Source organism: Fukomys damarensis, unplaced genomic scaffold (genome assembly GCF_012274545.1).
Source record: "Fukomys damarensis isolate Sample0158 unplaced genomic scaffold, DMR_v1.0_HiC HiC_scaffold_18, whole genome shotgun sequence".
Lineage (NCBI taxonomy): Eukaryota > Metazoa > Chordata > Mammalia > Rodentia > Bathyergidae > Fukomys > Fukomys damarensis.
Genome location: NW_022900930.1, coordinates 50,869,220 through 50,881,380, shown reverse-complemented (window position 1 = coordinate 50,881,380; position 12,161 = coordinate 50,869,220). Strand labels below are relative to the sequence as shown.

The following is a 12,161-nucleotide window of genomic DNA, read 5'->3' as shown; positions in this document are numbered from 1 at the left end:
GATTTTTAATCCTTTAATCCTTTAGCTGGTTTAAAGTGCTTCCTTTTACAATTTATCAGTAACAGCTTCTTTCGTTTCTTTTCTTTCTTTTTCTTCCTCTTCCTTTCTCCTTCCTCCTCCTCCTCTTCCTCTACTCTTCCTTCTCCTTTTCCTGCTGCTCTTCTCCTTCTTCTCACCTTCTCCCTTTTCTCCTTCTTTTTCTACCTCTTCCTTCTCCTCCTCCTCTTTTTGTAGTATTGGGGATTAAACCTAGTTTTACACTGACCTACATCTCCACCCACCCCATTTTTCAGCACCCTAATTCTTCCTGGATTATCCTAAACTTTGATTCCTTTTTTATTGTTATTGTTATTTACTTTGAGACAGGACATCACTGTGTTGCCCAGGCTGTGTTCGATCTTGGTGCCAGGATTACAGATGTGCGCCACCGCATCCAGCTAATTATAGCCACGCTCTTGAATTTGCTTTGATTTTGTATTACTTGATTGTCTTCAACAGTGAGGTAAAGAGGTGGTGCAACATTTGACAATTATGTCTATAGGGTTGCTGAATGATTTATAAGAAGTGACTAATTTTTAAAGGTTAATATACAAATAGCTTCTGGTTTTATTAAAGAGTCCTATCCTATTGGTGAATTTATTTGCTTCTTCTTATAATCTGCACTTTTCAGTTTTCCAACATTTGGGAAACATTTTCTAAGTGGGGAAAACACGGCAGACACCACACACAGTTGGCGTTCTGGAGCATTTGTGGACGCTAGAAGTTTTAGTCATGTCACTAGTCTTTTGTCACATCAGCATCATGTTTTATTTGTGCAGAGATTTTTGTATAATGCGTTTCATGTTGCCAAGAAAATTAAACTTTAAACCAGTATGTGTTTTTCTAAATGGGGCATTCAAAAGCTGATTGCCTATCTAAAGGAAATGTCCACTAAGCACCATCCCAGTTTAAAATACTTTTCTAATGTCAGCATACAAGGGTAATGACCCATTCTGTAAAATCTTCTTACACAAACAGTCTAATCCTTAATTTTTGTATTTCCCTTTTTTTAGCTCCTCTGTTGTAGAGTCCTAACTGTTGCCAGTTGAGAAAATATTTAGCTTGGAGGTGACACAATGAGAACCGCTTGTGTCTCAGCATCCACTGAGGTTCTGCTCTCTCTGGAGCCTGGCAGGGCCTGCTGGGCCCAGCACCTACCTCACCATATGTCCCCCAGCCTTTCCAGGAGCCCTGCTTTCAGTGTTGGGAACTGATAGCCTGGGCCTCTGGGTCTTCTTCAGAGTTCCATCTTTTGAGACACACTTCGGAATGGATCCCGCATCCTAGGCAGGCTGCCAGGTGTGGCGGGGCTCCCGGTGGTGGTTCAGGCCCTGTGAACCTGTGTTTGAGCTGGCCGTGGGGCCCTTCTCTGGAAGCCACCTTCAGGCCTTCCTCTCGTGCATCCCAGCAGGCCCGATCTGGGAGCTCATGTGGCTGGGATCCTTGGCCTGGCAGTGACTGCTGCCCCTCTGAGCGTCACTTGTGCTCGTGCAGTGTGTGCCTGCCATTCCCAAGCCGCTAGGCTGTGTTGCATGGGCTCTCATGGAGTGGTGCTGGTCACAGCTGCCCCTGGCCACTTCCGCTGGTGCCAGTGGCCCACACGCTCACAGGCTGCCACGGTTGGGGCCAGCCTGCTGTCTGCGTGGCTTTGCTGCACCCGCCCAGCACGGCAAGGCCGTCACACTCTGGCTCTACGCGCATGGTGTTGTAGAGTCAGGAAGGAGACTCCCGTCCAGGTGGCACTCTCCATCCACTACTGCCCCACATGGGGAAGGACGGGAGGGTGCAAAGGGAGGCTGCGCCGGATCCCTCTTTTCCAGGGCAGAGGGGTTGCCTGATTGCCGCATTTAAATCTGGCCAGTAACCCTCACTTTGGGATTGAGCGCAATAATTTATGTTTAAACTTCAAACAGAAGCTTAACTTTTAGTGCCTTGGGGAAGAAAGCAGCATAGTCCCAGATAATTGTGCTGTGATAATAGTGAGACTCGGCATTCACTGGTGTCTGCAGACTGCTGTGTGCGGCGTGCTCTTTGAAGAATCAGGCCAGGCAGAAAGCCTCAAGAAGCTCCTGTACAGTGAGAAGTGACTGTAGGGAAGAGACCCCTTTGGCGGCGAGAGACCCCGGCTAAGCGTCGCATTCGCTGTCCGGATGTCGGCCGGTCCCCTCCAGAGGCAGCTGCCCAGCTTACCGGTACTGGAGCTCCTCGCTGGCCAGGGAGAAGTGCTCATACAGGGAGTACGCCTCGCTGCCCTCCCAGTCCTGCAGGTGGATCCTGAGCATGTAGCCCTGCAATCTGGTCAGCTGGGAGACCAGCTCGTTCCCCAGCCAGTGCTCTCCCGCGGGGTTCCCGAAGCCCTGGAACCCAAGGTGGGAAACTCGGTTACTTGGTTTATTTTTTCTTTACATATTGGAAACCCAAGGCTCATCAGTCTACCATGGAGTGACTGCCAGCTGATTGGCAGAAAACACTCCCTGTACTGTGCGAGTGCAGGGTCTTCCCCAGGAGGGGAAGTGTTAGGACCAAGCTGTTCCTGGGAGAGCTCCTGTTAGAGTAGTGAGGGCTCCTGGGGTCCCGGGTGAGGGTGTGGTCGTGTAAGCACGGCCCAGGAGCAGGGCATAGGGTGCCTGCCTGCCTGCCTGCTTGCTGGGCCTGGACACCCGGTCTTCAGTGGGGATGCCGGGGAGGACCTGCCCTAAGAAAGTTGGTCGGAAGTCACTGCCCTGCATGGACCTGTGTGCGCCTAAAATTCTGAAGATCTTGACAGTTTTCACTAAGGGCATTATTTCTTTTAAAGACTATCCATACCACTTTATACTCTTTCCAAGTCCTCTGGAAATCAACGCTGCCGTTTTCCCGGCGCTGAATGACCGTCCAGCCGCCCCCGCCCATCTCCATGTCGCAGTAGGCCTGCCAGAGGAAGTGCACAGTTACCACATGCAGACAGCAGGGACAGGGCTTTGGGTGTGGACACACACTGCACCAATTGTGCCGGGGGCACATGCCCAGGACGGGGCACACGTAGGGCTAAGTCTACTCCCAGGCTCTGTGGGGAAAGTTGGAAACATTTAACATGATGAAGGAAAATAGCCATATAAATGCCTTTCTTGTCAGCATCTGTTGCTGGCTGAAGACCCCAGCCCCAGAGATGACTGAGACAGCAGCTTTTGAGTGACTTGTGAATGGGACATCGCAGGCCACTGCCCCAACCCTCACTTCAAACAGAGAAAACCACCGAGTTGTGTGCGCAGCTTTGAAGCCCCTTCCCTGCCTGCAGTGCCAGCAGCCCTGCAGGCAGCTGTGGAGAGCCGTGCACTTTTGATGGCTTTCTCTGTGTGCGGTAAAGGCTGCTCTCCGAGCTGGGGCCTGGCCCTCTCGTGTGCCAGTGCCCTGTGACCCCCACTTGGCCAGGCAGCTTCACTCCAGGTCATGAGTTCAGGCTTCTCTGTACCTTGCTCACTGCCTATGGTATTTTTCTTCCTAACTTTTTATTTCTGGTTTTCAACTGGCTCCATGGATTTAAACTTTGTCCCAAACACAGAATTCTTTTTTGGGCAAAGAGCATGCATGCTCAATTTCAACTCAGCTGGAGTTTTATTATGAAATTAAGAACCCCTGAAAATAAGATTACATAAATGGCTTACAATAATGAGATTATAGTAGGACAAAAATTGTTCTCCAGAAAGAAGGATAGTTTCCTTATACCATACGAGGTAGGAAATATTGAAGTTATGGTTCACAACCCATTCTGAAGACTCTTCTTTTGTTGTTTTCCCTGGTCCTTTAGAGTGTAAGGGAGAGTTTTAGCTGGGTATGCGTAAATGTGAATAGTTCTATATTTGCAAGTTAGGGCCCAAGGGATGAGAGCTGAATCCAAGACGGTACCTGGTCCTGTCCTTCTGTCTTCCACATGTGACCCAGGTACCCCAGGGCCCCACAGACTGCAGAGAAGCCCCCCACACCTGCTCTGCAGTGACCCTGTCTAGCACCCCATCTCCTCTGTGAAAGTCATGGGCTCATTCTGCCTTCCCCAGGGACTCTGCTATTTAGAAAAGTAAACATCCAGAGAGAAAATGCATTTATCGATACGAAAATCATTTCCCCAGTTTAACTTAAATATATAAAATTCATCTACTGAAGGAAGCCCCTTTAATGTCACTCTGTATTGAGATTATTTTTATTACCCATCACAGTTGTGGTTGGGACATGACAGTTTTGCAAGCCCAACCTGACAACATCATTCTGCATCTTTGAAAGGCAGAAAGATTTAAAGTTAATTAATTTTATCACAGTCATTCAGCTGTTAAGTAGCGTACAGAATTTGAACAAAGTTGCGTTAATTCCTGTGTAATATTTTTTCCATTACATCATCTGACAAAAACAAAGAAACTTGATCCCTTTGTTAGTAGACCAAAAGTCCCTGGACACAGCTCCGAATGAAATCAATTCATAAATAATACTGTTTCTTATTTGCCTATGGGCAACAAAATGGTCAGTGCTGCTCAATTCTATCAGTGTGTCTTTTTAAAAATACAGTTAGTGAACTGGTTGAATAAGGAAACTGATTTCAGATCTGTGTGTACACACAGAAGTTAATTCTCAAGTGTCCACACGGCATACTGAGTTGGAAGAACTGACGGTTCCTTGGGGGCGTGTCCCTGTTCCAGGGATGTGTGATTGAAGTTAGGGTCCCCATGATGAGGTTGCTTTCCTGTCCAGAGCCTGAGCTGTCTTGTTCTGGGAGTGTGAGCCAAGACTCTGGGACATCGAGGGTCCCTGCCTGGGCACAGGTGACTTGAGCTGGTCACTGTCCCTCTCACTCCATCAGTTACCATGATAAGCTTATTAGGATATTTCTTCATACTGTACCCAGCTTTATAAAATGAACAGAAGATCTGTAAAAACTGAAGAATTATAATCACTGAGTCATGCAACTTGAAGAAAGAGCTTCAAGACAGAACTGTCCACATAGCCAGGGGATATTCAGTGAAAATGGTGAAGTAGATTCTATCAGGATCAGAGAAGCAGAGATACACAGCAAAAGCCAAGAGCTCCACACTAGGTTCCAGCAAGCTGCAGGCAGTCAGCCCTTTCGATGAGCTGTGTTGCATGGAGCAGGGGCCTGATTGCCTTGCTAGAAAGCCTGATGCAGCTCAGCACATAGTGCTTGATTAAGTGCTGCAACTGAGCTCATTAAACAACTGACCAAATAACAAACACATGCATATTAGGAGTCGGGTATCCTGGGAAATTTAAGGATGAAAACTTATGCTTCTGAATAGCACAAACTGCCACTCATGCTTCTGATAATATCCCCTTGTGGTGTCTATCTTAATCCTAATGAATTTTTCAAGCATAAAGTTACAGTAGTTAGGTCTTTTTGGTGGAAAAAATTCTGTTCAGAGAACTATTGAACATTGTTTTCTTGAATTAGGTGACTCAGGGCAGAATCTAGTACACTGCTATGCCAGGAAATTGTCCCATGGTCTTGGGGAACCCCTGTTTTTATGGCAAGCCCTACCTGGCCAGCGTCCCTCCACAGGCACTACCTCCAAAGTGGGAGGTGTCGTCCTTGTGTGACAGGTGAGGACTGAGAGCTCAGAGAGCCGCAGGTGCACAGAGCTGGAATTTAAACCAAGTCTACCTGACTTCCCCCATCAGACACTGAACTGTGGAGACTTAAGGCTGGAAGGGAATTTCAGAGGTAACTTAATCTGGATAATTTATTGTAGAGAAGAGAAAATCGAGGTTTTGAAAGAACATTGTCCCGTGCTGTGTAAATGAATTTATTTTGGATGTGTAAAGGAAATATAAACCTTAATGTTTCCAACCCTGACCTGAGCCTCTTGGCAGGGTGCACTGGTCAGCCCATGCAGGTGGTGTGACACAGTCTCCCCACGCCATCAGTGCTGTCCCTGGGCCCTGCGTGTACAGCAGCCATGCTGTGTCCATGTCCTCTGCTCTGGGCACTGCTGTCCCTTTTATCTCCAAACCAAGAACATGCACTTCTAGTGCCAGGCAAGAGTCTGCAAAAACCTGTGCTGTTCCGCAGAGCGCTTGGTGGACTGAAAGGCAGCAGCGCAGCCTAGGGCTGGTTGCTCTTTCATCTGGGCTGGCCTGTTTGTTTTTTTCTTCCCTGATACTCTGTTTCTAAGCCACTAGGGACATTAACTGATTTTCGAGCATCTTGAATGAATTAGAAAGGTTTCTTTGGAAAGTATTCTCTTAAATAGCACCGCATTTATCTTTAAATCCGTAATCAAAGTATATGTTACTGTTTCAAATTCCACATCTTTAAACTCCCAAATGCTTGTGTTTTTCTTTGCTACAACGTTAAATACCAAGTTCAAAATATACTCCAGGAGCCTCTAAGCCTTCCATCTCACACAGTGCAGGTGTATTTTCTGGAGTCCTTTGTCAGTACTGTGTGTACCAGCTTTAACTTCAGTGTGCACATTGCTTGTGTATCTGTGTTCACCTCACAGGTCACGGGTCGCCCTGAACTCTCCCCCAGGGATGTGATTTTCTGTGACTGTCCGGAGCACAGGGTGTCCCTCGGCTGTGCCAGGAGTGGGCTCATTAAGTGCAGAGTGGCTGAGTGTGGCCATGTGGCCATGGCCTACTGGACAGTGCTGTCACACACTTTGCACACGACAGTGGGGCACATGCCCAGAGAGTGCTGTTTTAGGTCCTGCAGGCCATGTCCTGCCTGGAGGGCTGTCCCGGTGTGGGCTGCAGACCCCTGGGCATCCCAGGGACTCAGCAGCCGCAATTCCCTGAGGAGGAAGCCACCTCCATATTGATACTGGGGCATCCCTGGCCTGTGGCAGTGCCAGCATGTGTACCCGTGAAGCAGAACAGTGGTCTACGACTACTGGCTCCTGGCGGGACACAGGGCAGGGATGCGAACCGTGCTAGCGTCCCTACACTCTGGACAAAGGAAAGTCAGGGTCAGTTAAAGAAGTCTTTGATAAGCAATAAAGTCTGCTGAGACCAGGCCTTGCTGTGTGGCCAGACTGTCCCACACTCCCTCCTGCCTGGGCAGACAGCGTTAGTTTTATTGCACCTCTGGTCCTGCAGGCCTGTGTCTGAGATGCTGTGGGAGGTGAGAAGTACTCGTAGTCACTACTGCATGCCACAGGGCCATAGCTGTCCCACAGAACCACTTTACTGTGATTGCTGTCAGTGTGAACTGAACCAGTCTTCTTTTCTCCTTCATGGAGTATAGCTTGCAAGAGTGATCAAAAGACAAACTGCAGTATGCACACTTCAGCTGGGAGAAGGTGGTGTCTTTAAAATTAATGAAGTGAGTCAGGCACTTCAAGGAAAACACCATGGTCTTGTCATGTTCAAGCAGAGTATTTTCTGGCAGGAAACAAGACAGACATCTCCCACCGTGACACACAGCATCCATGCTCCACACACAGCCCTTGGCCAGCATTGGTACTCAGGCCCTGAGGCCTCTGCTCAAGGTCCCTTCCCTAATGCGCCTCATGCCTACCTTTATCTCCTCTGTAGAGTTGGGAAACGTGAGTGTGTAGACACCACTGGTGGTGTGTCCGGCTTTGAATACAGCAGCACAGTCTCTGTATACTCTCTGTTCTTCCTTGGCAATGGAATTCTTAGCTGTGTTTAAAACAGTCAAGCATTTCAATGGAGTTTGTGAAAAGAGAAAAGTTTGTTCAAGGCCCAGTCATTTGGTGAGTTTAATACATCTGAATTTTTATAATGAGCAAAAGAATGTGCCAGTGTTTTCTTCTTTCCTAAAAAGTTATATTTTCAACCTGTCTTCCTATGACTTGATTCTTACAAATAATCCATACTTGTTTGCCATCAGTTATGTGTAATCCAAGTCAACAAAATAAACTGCTACTAAGTTTAAACTGTTACTTTTTACATAATCAGGTGAACTTACTATGGAGGACTAGTCAGGGAATGGAGGACTAGTCAGGGAGCAGAGGACTAGTCAGGGAACGGAGGACTAGTCAGGGAGGGGAGGACTAGTCTGGGAAAGTGCCTAAATGCAGTGTTACCCCACTAGCCTCTGCTGCATATCCCTTTGGGTTGTTGTCCCGGGAACCGTCCTGTTCATTTTCTCCTTTCTTTTTTGTATGTCTGAGGCTAAGGTTTTCACTTCTGTGGAATATTGGATGGACCCATTTCCCACTCTTTGGGATTTTAGCAACTGTCTCATTAACAGTTTTTACTTTAGAAGAGCAGGATGTTAATTTACCTGATTTTTTTTTTTTTTTTTTTTTTTTTTTTTTGGGGTTTTAATACTGGGGATTGAACTCGGGTCCTTGCACTTGCAAGGCAGGCCACCAAACCACTGAGCTAAATTCCCGGCTGCCTGCATATTTTAAATTCTTCTAAGTCTACATCTTCTGGAGCTATGAAATCCCCTTCAGATTTTAATGCTGCTGTCGACATTTGGGCCTCATCTTCCTTTTTGCCACAGCACAGTGTGCATGTCCGTGCATGGCTCTTCTGTCTTCACTTTTTACTCAGGAGCCCTGCGCAGCTGCAATCCTGGAGCAGACACCACATGTCAACATGGAAACCCATCCTGCACTCCTTTTTGCGTGCTCCTGGTTTTCTGCCAGGATGTGAGCTGCAAGGTGTCTCTCCCTTGTCTTCCCGTGCCAGTGGCTCACACTGTCTTAGGCCCACCAGCCTCACATGATTACCTTTGCTTTTTCTGTGAACGTGAAGAAAACAGGCTTTTTCTGTACCATAAGAGAGCAAAACTCTTGCTGGAAAGCACACAGAGCACAGCAGCCTGGACTTGGCGGCAGGATATCAGGACTGTGCCCCTGTGGCATCTGTGCATTTGTTTAAGAGAGCACTTGGATTGTTTCCGTCAAGGTGGAGGTGACTGCACACCCCTGGGAGAAACCCTGTGATTCATGTGTGAAGCCCCATGACTCCCATGCAGAACATATGTATCTGTGTCAAGAGTTCAGGTTAAAAAGAGCTCATGAAGTAAACCGTAGCATAACTAGGTCAAACTTGCTTAGGGAAACAAACGGAAGTGCCACAAGGTTGTGTAGCACTCTGTTAGCTAATGACTGCCTAGTTTGCCTTCCCCTAATATCTAAGCGGCTGGAAGGTACAGCAGTCATGAAGAAGGCAGACCGCATCTGAGGGCCTGGTCAGAGGAGGGAGCTAATGCCCACATGCCGGTCACTGAAAGAGTTACTTCTTTGAATCCCCATGGCCGTCCTACATGCCAAGGGGTGTATTCCAAGGTGAAATCCAAAGAAAGGAGGACTGCCACGGCTTAGTAAGTCGCTGGCCTGCCCCACCCCCGATGAGGGCACCCGCACAGAGTAGGCTCTTTACAGCCTTGTGCAAAAAAGTCTGTTCAGGAGTTCTGCCTCATAGCAAGTGACGGGTGTGTGTCCCCTTCTCCTTCTCCTTCACGCCTCCTCCTTTCTGCCTGATTCTAGTTGGGTCCCTAGGAGCTTTCATGTGAAATATAAGGGAAATCGGGTCTCCTCTGAAAGATGAGAATTTGTTAGAATTTTGACAGTCCATTGACGACTAAAGGTTATTAAAACTGAAGAAAAGTGTAAACTTCACTTACAGTTTGGTGCTGCTATCATAGTCATTAAGTTGTGGACAGTCTCCATCAGATCCAGCTGCTGCTTCTGAAGGGCCGAGGTGTTCACGGTGGCAGTGACCAGTTGCTTCTCCAGCTCCTTGATGATGGAGTTTTGCTTGGACACCAATACCTGGAGCTCCGCCTTCTCTTCCTTCATGGACTGTAGCTGCACCGAGTGCTTGTCCTCCATGTCCAGCACTCTCTGCTCCAAGACACTGGAAGGGAGGGAAGGAGAGAGGGCAGTGCTTGTCAGCTCCTGGGGCTTCTCAGAGGCAAGTGCCCCATAAGCACCTGATCACTGTCGTGGTCCCGATGGAACTGTTTGAAGGTAGGGTGCTCTGTTAGGGTGTGATCGGAATTACGGTGTCACAGCTCTAAAGAGTCTCATACTTGTTATGACTAGACAGACAGACAGACAGAGAGACATAATGGGAGGTTCTGAGCTGTGTAGAGGAACATGAGTGTCACAAGCACTCTGTGCTGTAAGGGTGCTGTGCACCCAGATGCTTCAGTGACCTGCGCTCTGTCCAAGTGAGATCACAAAGCAAGCCGTCTCCACTGGAGAAAACACCTAATGGGACTGTGAGGCCCCCAGTGCAGAGAGGGTGAGGCAGGCACAGCTGTCTGTCACCTGGGCAGTGCCTGTCGTGCTCCCCGGGGACATCTCCACCTCCACAAAGGTGTGAGATCAGTGAGCACTGGGGCCTCTGGCTGTTAACTCTGTGCGTCTAGCATGTCATTTTTTTGGCAGTGATATCTTCTGAACCTTTAACCCCACAAACAGCCCCAGCCAGCCAAGGGTCTGGACTGTAAGTGATAATAACCGTAAGTAATAACAGCTTGTCCATAACCAGTGCTAATTGTCACTATTGGAAGTTGAACTCCGGCTCTTCAGTTTATCCTAGCCCTCTGGTCATTATAAATCACTGTGTGATGACAAATGCTCTGGCAAACACTGAGCCAACCATCCGTGGCTGTCGTGCAGTCATTTTCATTAGGCTTCGTCAGTTTTTCCATATCCGTTTTCAACTGTTGTTCCTGAATGCTTCTCTTGATATTAGCTAATTTCAAAGGATAGGGATATAGCACTTTCATTAATTTATAAACCAAGATGGTTTCCCATGAGGAAGGTAATCTAAAGGTTAAGTGTGTAAATTTTTCCTGCTCTCTGCCTGAACTCAGGCTTAGTGGCACTGGCACGCAGGCTGTGTACCTTGAGAGGCGCTGCTGCAGGTGTGACCTGGGAAAGCCGCACAGAGTGTATGGGCACCCATGTGTCGCCAGTCTCCACTGCGGCACCTTGGCAGTGACGTTCTGAGCTCTGCGGTTTAGTCAGCTGTGTGAGAGCACAACAGAAAGATGTGGCAGCCACACAGTCTGGAATCGTCAGTGGGACGAGCGGCTAAGAAACGACTGATTCCGTCTCTTCTCTTCCTGCCTAGCCCTTACCAGGGCAGCCCCAGAGGGCAGTAGCATCCCAACGGAAAAGAACTTGCTTTGGGGTTAGCATAAGCACGTGCCTGAGACAAGCCAGCATCGGATCACCCAGCCCAGACGGACTGGGGTCAACGCAGCTGAGGAGGTAACAGATGGCCACACTTCACAACCATCAGCATGTAGGGACCCTGTGACACAGCAGCCTTTTACAAAATGCACGTCAGGACCCGTCAGTGGCTTGTAAAATCAAATTAGTGAGTTGTAGCTCGCTTTTTCTTCATGCAGTGGTAGAAAACAGATGAAAATACCGAGTAAATTCATGGTGGGGGCTTTGCACACTGAAGAAATCCTGTGGCCAGTATTGATGAGTGCTAAAGGAAAAATGGGAGCAAGTGTGGGGAACAGGCCGGCTGGAAACGAGTAGCCTCATAATTTGCTCATGGCATCTTATGTGATTTTCTGACATGAGGGATCACCTACAGGCTGTCACCACCAAGGTGGACTTCGGTACAGCTTCACTTCACGTCAGCATCGCTCAAGGTTAATCGGGAGCTGTGGGGAAGAATCCTGTTGGCAGAAACATCAAGAATGGGAATCGCATTTGTGATGCTTCAGTTGTGGTTTGTGTCTAACAAAGGTTCATGGGTTAGAAGCTCCTGCGTGGCAACATGGGAGGTGGTGGGACCTTTAAAAGGTGGGCCCTGGGGGGGCCGCAGCATGGGGGAGCTGCCCTGGAAGGGATTGAAGGAGCTCTCCTGGGATTCACGCTGTCACCTGAGCAGTTGTTAATAAACGATCCCGCCCCACCTGAGTCTTGTCTGGTTCTGTCTGTTGCGAATGCGAACTCTTTCTCCCAGGTGTGAACTCTTCCTCCCTTCTTCCTGCCATTCTGGTACCATTTGCACCCAGGCCCTCAACCGTGAGGCTGAATGAGTGGGGTTGCCTTCTGTTGGACTTACAGCTTCCGAAATTGTGAGTTAATTAGACTTTTGTACTTTAGAAAGTGAGTCTGGGCTTAGGGATTTCATTATAGTCTGCTTCTCTCTCTCTCTCTCTCTCTCTCTCTCTCTCTCTCTCTCTC

General features: G+C 48.2%; 2 protein-coding genes and 1 long non-coding RNA gene across 15 annotated transcripts in view; 2 read left to right on the top strand and 1 right to left on the bottom strand.

Moving 5' to 3' along the window:
* Mcph1 (microcephalin 1) overlaps nt 1-12,161 on the top strand; it is a 199,245-nt gene that overhangs the window by 83,848 nt on the left and 103,236 nt on the right. The window lies entirely within an intron of this gene.
* Nucleotides 1-12,161, bottom strand: part of Angpt2 (angiopoietin 2) — a 49,475-nt gene that overhangs the window by 5,007 nt on the left and 32,307 nt on the right. For 4 of the 5 annotated variants that reach the window (XM_010620378.2, XM_019206957.2, XM_019206956.2 and 1 more), the window contains 4 exons: nt 9,626-9,858; nt 7,541-7,665; nt 2,848-2,949; nt 2,230-2,396 (listed from right to left, as the gene is read on the bottom strand). In XM_010620378.2, coding sequence (XP_010618680.1) covers nt 2,230-2,396; nt 2,848-2,949; nt 7,541-7,665; nt 9,626-9,858 — 627 coding nt within the window. Of the gene's footprint in view, nt 1-2,229; nt 2,397-2,847; nt 2,950-7,540; nt 7,666-9,625; nt 9,859-9,934; nt 10,014-12,161 lie in introns of those variants that run through there. The other variant, XM_019206959.2, reaches the window with a different exon arrangement.
* Nucleotides 9,835-12,094, top strand: LOC104859676. Of its 2 annotated transcripts, XR_779454.3 has the most exons (4): nt 9,835-10,468; nt 11,086-11,225; nt 11,563-11,700; nt 11,938-12,094. It is a non-coding gene; the product is annotated as an uncharacterized LOC104859676 (long non-coding RNA). The 2 variants fall into 2 exon arrangements; XR_779453.3 differs by having other exon boundaries at nt 11,086-11,700.